The sequence below is a fragment of the Hordeum vulgare genome, chromosome 7H (genome assembly GCF_904849725.1).
Source record: "Hordeum vulgare subsp. vulgare chromosome 7H, MorexV3_pseudomolecules_assembly, whole genome shotgun sequence".
In the NCBI taxonomy this organism is placed as follows: domain Eukaryota; kingdom Viridiplantae; phylum Streptophyta; class Magnoliopsida; order Poales; family Poaceae; genus Hordeum; species Hordeum vulgare.
In genome coordinates, this window is record NC_058524.1 from 622,569,151 (window position 1) to 622,576,247 (window position 7,097).

Genomic DNA, 7,097 nt, shown 5'->3' on the forward strand with positions numbered 1-7,097 from the left:
GCCGGCCATGATTCACGACGGGCGAGATATATACATGGCCAGTTCGAATATTCCTTGATGGCAGTCTCACTATGTGCACGGCTCCACGTACGCTCCACATCTATTTAAGCCGTACCTTCTTCGCCCCCACAGCACACACTTCAACTTTTAAGGCCTCGGAGAATTCGTCTTTGGGTCACATTGTCACCGGAAAGTCTAGGATTGGGGCTTCACTACGAAATAAATTGACATTGTAGAAATAGTTGTAGAGCGAAAACAAAATAGACAAACGAAGGGTTTAGATGATTCATTAGTTTCATTATTACAATGTGAAAGATCCGGTTATATACATGATGAAGAGGCGTATTGAAAAGACATCTCTTTTCCAACGGATGCTTTCTGAAAGACATCCTTTACATACAAGCTATCACATTTTTTATTTTTCAGCAGGAATATTCATCAATTTATATATTTTTAAAACGGAGGCAAAATCTTTTCCTTATCTCATTGATAAAGAAGAAAAGAATTGTTCCGTTAGGACAATCAGACGAAAACCGTTAGAACACGTCCACACATGACACATAGGGCGACCTGACAACCCGTATAAGAACGCACACACGTCGTCGAGGAGAGAACACCGTTGAGGCTGTAATCCGGTGTCATCCCGTCACACCTATCCAAGGGCGACTCCGACTCCACCATCGATGACCATCAATATAGCCCTCACCGCAAGCGAACTCCGACACCCAAGTCGGCCACTGTCAAATAGTCAACCGCACGCGCCAACTACGAGGCAGCTTTGACTCTGTCGACGAGCATTGTAGGAGAAAAGCACTGAGTCTAAGCAGAGCTAGCGCCACAACCGATCGCCCGCCTCGCGAGCAGCTCCGACACCAGGAAGACAAAGTGAGTCCCAGCAACCCCTCAAACACGTTGGATGAAACCGACTCCCAAGACTCAACAGCATACCTACTCCGCCCAAAGCCGCCATCGTAACCACACATGAAGTCGCGCAGACCACATCGCTAGTCGGGCACCTGTCGACCCCATGTCGTGTGTCCAGCTCCGAAAAAGCACAGAATTAAGAGGCCAGTGACCTTTAAGGCAACGCCTCCAACGAGGTAGAGCGATATGGAAGAACGATGCCGTCATTCGACTCACTTGGGATATCAATATGTGCATGTTTAGCCGTTAAATTCCATGTGCTACTAGTATATTAATCTGAGTGCATCTAGTATATTAATCTAGTGCATGAGTAGCCGTCACATGGAAATTATTGCCGTCGCGAGCTCGGTCACGATTGAGATTTGAATTTGAGAGTAACGCACGCAGTCACTCCAAGATCACGGACGGCATCGACACGGCCTTGTAGGCTGGCAGCGCTCGTTGCCCAGGACGCATGCAGATCGCTTTCCTAGAGCGACCCCTCTATCGTCGTACCTGCATGTATGTCCTGATCGGACAAGATCGACGCCCATGAGTCTCGACTCTCGACTCTCGACTCGATCGTGTGCCCAAAGTCTCTCGCGCGCACTAGCCAACTAGCCACCCAGTTCACAACCATTTCTTCCTTCCGGTGCGTGCCGTCGTTTTCGGTTGGTTATTCTCTTGAGTCTTGATGGTGCTCCCCACGTCCCCGTGCCCGTGCCCGTGCCATGCCGCTCGCTCTGCTTAAATCACCGCGCACCCACCGTCCTCTCCAATCCCAACTGCCTTATCCATCGGTGATCCGCAGGCCAGGCTATCCTTCCATCTACCTCCACCGTCGATCATGGCCGCCGCGCCGCAGCTGCTCCCGACACTCTTCCCTGCCGTGGCCGCCGTCCTCACCCTGTTGCTGGCCTCGGCGCCTCCCACGCGCGCTCATGGCTCTTACCGTTGCGGCTGGTGCCCGCGCCGCTCCACCGCGTCCATCCTCCCTCCCGACGTCGGAGTCCTCACCGGCGCCGCGTGCGGGTATGGTGGTCCGACGGCGGCGGCCGCCGACGGGGGCTTCCACATTGCCGCCGTCAGCGCTGGCTTCTTTAACAAAGGTCGGGCCTGCGGCGCATGCTACCAGCTCAGGTGCCGGGGACGGAGCCCGTGCTCGGAGGGCGGCGTCAAGGTCGTCGTCGTCGCCGACGCGGCGGAGACGAACGTGACAAGAAGAGCAGGCCGTTTCCTGCTCACCAAGGACGCCTTCGCCGCCATGACCACGCCAGCGGCGAGCACGGACGCGGCCGTCGACGTGGACTTCAGGAGGATACCCTGCGCGTACAAGAGCAAGAACCTGGCGGTTAAAGTAGAGGAGACGAGCAGCAGGGAGAGGGGCCACCTCGCCCTCCGCTTCCTCTACCAGGGCGGCCAGACCGACATCGCCGCCGTCGAGCTCGCCCAGGCGGTCAACAACACTGCCAGTGGCACTAGCAACGAGGCCGCGCCGTCGCAGACGTCGTGGCAGTACATGACCCGGCGCGAGGTGTCCCCGTCGGTGTGGCGCACGCCGCGGGTGCCGGTCGGTCCACTGCGGCTCCGGCTCGTGGTCACCGCGGGCTCCGGCGGCAAGTGGCTGCGCACCGACGGCGTGGTGCTCCCCGCCGAGTGGCAGCCCGGCGCGGTCTACGACACCGGCCTGCGCATCACCGACGTCGCCGCAAACACCTGCGGGGGCGCCTCCTGCTCCGCCATGCACGAGGGCGACGACGACGAGCAACTCAGATGACACGCTCCCCTTGCATGCATCCAGGGATGAACCAGTGACCGGTCGATGGTCCATGGGAGCCAACCTGCACGACCACGGCGACGCCACGCACGCACCGGGCGGCCGCCGGAATGTCGATTGACGCCATTGCTGCATGTACACTGTACAAACAGAGACGTAGTACATGCATGCATGTGTGCGCATGGTCGACGACGAGCTCTTCGGTTAGGACAAGACCGCCATGTCCCGCTCTAAACAGAGGAGGTTGGCGCGTAGCTTCACGTGTGGAGGGAAGGGAAGGGACTAATGCAGAGAAGAACTGTTTGGGTCTTGGAATTACATGACAGAGTTGCCGTTTTCGCTGCTCGTCGTCTTCCTCTTTGGCACAGTATGAGAGCATTATTGCTGATTTATCAATTACCGACTAAGGCTTTCATGAGTGACAGGACTTTTTAAGTCCCAACTTTTAAGTCCCGAGTCTTTAGCTGATTGTTTAGAGGGACTTATAAATCCATGTTATCATTAATAATAAAACACTTGTTCACATAACTTTTGTTGATACAAACGAATTACAAAATAGTGACAACCGAAATAACACTTGTTCATACAAACAAATTAACATTTGTTCATAAGAACCAAAATAAGAGAGAGTACATAACAACTGAGATAACAGAAATTACATAAGCGAAGAACACTTGTTCATATCATTGTTCTTTCAAGGACCACAACCCATCAGCGACCCAAGCTCTGAATTGATTCATAGCAGCATTGTCCATCTCATTTGTTGAATCATTTGTTGTAGTCATTGGCATAGACAATGGTACATAATTTTCATCTTGATCACACAAGTCGAAATCTATATCGACGAGTTGACTTTGTCTAATAAAATTGTGCAGTGCAATGCAAGCCACAATGATTTTGCTTTGTTTCTGTTGTGGATAACTAGGCAAGTGAAACAAAATCCTCCACTTGTTCTTCAAGACTCCAAAACACCTCTCGATGACATTTCTAAGTGAAGAATGGGTGAAATTGAAGTGCTCCTTTTTTCCTCTAGGCATTGTGCCATCACGGTACTCCTGGAAATGATAGGTACTCCTGGAAACGACCAGGTCCAACCGGAGGAAGACCATGACCGGCCGACTGGTCGAAGAGGAGTTGCTGGTACGAGCCCAACTCCGGAAAGACGTCGACGTTGCTGTTGAGATCCAAGAAACCCATTCCCCTTCCGAGATTTCCGTCGGCGAATGAGCCTTGGGTTGCCTGTTGATGTGAGGGGAACTGAGAAAAGAAGGGGATCCGGTCCTCCTCATCATCGGCCATGGCGGCGGCGATTGGAGCGAGGCGGGGAACGAGCGAGGCGAGGAGGCGGGGATCGAGCGAGGCGGGGTAGGTGCGGGGCGATGCGGGGTAGGTGCGGGCCGATCGATAAGTCCCAATAAGTTCCTTCCTGAGAGTCTTTTTTGATAAGTCCCAAATGACCACTATAAGTTCCTATAAGTCCCTACTGTTTGGTTTAGATGGGACTTATAGGGACTTTTTTAAGTCCCTAAACCAATAAGTCCCTGAAAACAAACACCCTCTAAGTCTAACACTAAGACTAAGACCAATATTAAATATATTATATTTATGTTGTGTCGTTTTTATTTTACATTTTGTCATGAGAAATTAACGGCGAGATATGAAAAAGCAGCAAGCAAGTTGGGCATGCGGCCGGAGTAAACACGGCGGGCGGATGCATGCGTGCAGCTCGCTTTCGTACAACGACATGCAGCTCAGTCACCATCTTTGAGGGGAGCAACCACAATAACCCAATCTTACGACGTGTTTGGTAGTCTGCATGGAGGGTGCATGAAGGTAAAAGTTTTTTCTTCAACCCACTTTTGGGTGTTTGGCAGAGTGTATGGGCTCTTCTCAGCATAGTCCAACTGATGTAAAAAAGGCCCTCAGCTATGCTAAGGAGAGCTCGTCCATACAGACGAGTTGGGCTCACCTATGATGGGTTCGACCCACACGAAATCTTTTCCCGGCCCACTTTAGATCGAACGACCTCTCCTCCTATACTGTTTCCTCGCTCGGCCACCAAAAGTAGGAAAACAAGGTAACACCATGTCTCATCTACATTTTTTATATCACACTAGCATAATGCCCGTGCATTGCTACCAAGCTATAAAAAACAAGGAATTACCACCTGATTTAGGAGATCGTCATAAGATGATGGTGTACTGCGGTTGTTGCATGGTTTACGAAAGAAAGCACGAATATAACAAAATACCTCCAGCCCGCACCACCTTCCGTCCGCTCGTCGCATCACCATCACACCACTGTCGCCGGCCCATGGCGGAGCGCTGAAAGGACGTGGATGTCGCCTAGAGGGGGGTGAATAGGCGCTTTAAAATAATTAAGGTTTAGGCTTGAACAAATGCGGAATAAAACTAACGTTTAATATGTCAAGCACAAAACCTACAAACAACTAGGCTCACCTATGTGCACCAACAACTTATGCTAAGCAAGATAAACAACTAAGTGATAGCAAGATATATTACAATAAATAATATGTCTATCACAAAGTAAAGTGCATAAGTAAAGGGTTCGGGTAAGAGATAACCGAGGCACGGGGAGACGATGATGTATCCCGAAGTTCACACCCTTGCGGATGCTAATCTCCGTTAGAGCGGTGTGGAGGCACAATGCTCCCCAAGATGCCACTAAGGCCACCGTAATCTCCTCACGCCCTCGCACAATGCAAGATGCCGTGATTCCACTATGGGACCCTTGAGGACGGTCACCGAACCCGTACAAATGGCAAACCTTGGGGCGGTCACCGAACCCGTACACGTGGCAACCCTTGGGGGCGGTTACCGATACCCGTACAAATTGCTCGGGGCAATCTCCACAACCTAATTGGAGACCCCGACGCTTGCCCGGAGCTTCACACCACAATGATTGAGCTCCGAGACTCCACCAAGCTTCTAGGACGCCAAAGCATCCACGAAGAACAATATCTAGGGTACTAAGTACCAAAGGTAATAAGCTTCTCAACCTTCACTTCCACGTATCGCCGTGGAGAACTCAAACTGATGCGACCAATGCAATGGCAAGAACACACGAAGTGGTTAAGTCCCTCACACTCAAATCCCTCCACAACAACGAAAGCTATGGAGAAATATGAGAGAAAGAACAAGGAGCTCACAAAGAACTCCAAGATCAAGATCCAAGGGGTTCCCCTCACATAGAGGAGAAAGTGATTGGTGGAGATGTGGATCTAGATCTCCTCTCTCTTTTCCCTCAAGAACAAGCAAGAATCATTGGAGGGATTGAGAGTAAGCAAGCTCTAAGAATGTCAACAATGAAGGTAGAACAAGAGCTCAATGGATAGATAAGGCCAAGGGGGAAGAAGACCCCCTTTATATAGTGGGGGAAGGAATCAGACCGTTACCCCCACTTACAGCCCGAGCCCAGCGGTACTACCGCTGACCAGGGGCGGTACTACCGCTGGCACTCCAGCGGTACTACCGCTGACCAGGGGCGGTACTACCGCCAGCTAGCGGTACTACCGCTGGCTGCAGCGGTACTACCGCTGGCACTCCAGTGGTACTACCGCTGGGCCCCTGGTAGTGCAAAGGCACTACCACCGCCAGAAAGTCTTCGCAAAAAGGTCCGACGCAGTACAACCGCAAAGATGACGGTACTAAAAACTTGGAGCGGTACTACCGCTGGCCAGGGGCGGTACTACCGCCAGCTCTAGCGGTACTACCGCTAGGGCCAGCGGTACTACCGCCAACTCTAGCGGTACTACCGCTCGCCACTGAAACAGCCATAACTTTCGCATACGAGCTCCGAATCGAGCAAACCCAAGCTTGTTGGATTCAGGACGACAAGACCTATCCAAACAGCAGATATGAAAATGCCAATGATATAGAGATGTGAGTCATCTATGAAGGAAGAACCGGCAAAAACTCGAACATCGAAAACATCATAGTAGATGCATATGGACTCCGTTTTCGATGAACTCGAGCTTGTCACGAAGATGACCATAAGCTCTAAAACTCACAAAGAGAAACACCAAACAAGAACCAAGAAGTATGATGCAAGGATGCAAATGGTTTGAGCTCTCAACGAACGATACGATCAAGCTACTCACTTGAGAGCCCCCCTTAATAGTACAACAATATATCCTAAACGGAAAACCTATCAAGGGCAAACCTATACCTTGCACCTCGTCCTCTTGAGCTAGATGATGATGATCTTGGCTTCCTCAAGATGAACCATCTTTCTTGATTGCGTTGGTTTGATGAAGACTAGTTGATTGCTCCCCCATACTCACTATGGGTGAGCCACTCTTGAGCATATCTTCACAAGTCCATTGCCACCACAATGGACGGCAAGCTTCAAGCATGATATCTTCGTACTGATCCACTTGAACTTGCACATCGCAATC

At 51.0% G+C, this 7,097-nt stretch overlaps 1 protein-coding gene across 1 annotated transcript; it reads left to right on the top strand.

Annotated features, from left to right (window-relative positions):
- Nucleotides 1–1,485: 1,485 nt before the first annotated feature.
- LOC123409745 (expansin-like A4) lies at nucleotides 1,486–3,208 on the top strand. The gene has a single exon (XM_045102607.1). The coding sequence runs from the start codon at nucleotides 1,751–1,753 to the stop codon at nucleotides 2,678–2,680; it is 930 nt and encodes a 309-aa protein (XP_044958542.1). The 5' UTR covers nucleotides 1,486–1,750; the 3' UTR covers nucleotides 2,681–3,208.
- The last annotated feature ends 3,889 nt before the right edge of the window (nucleotides 3,209–7,097 follow it).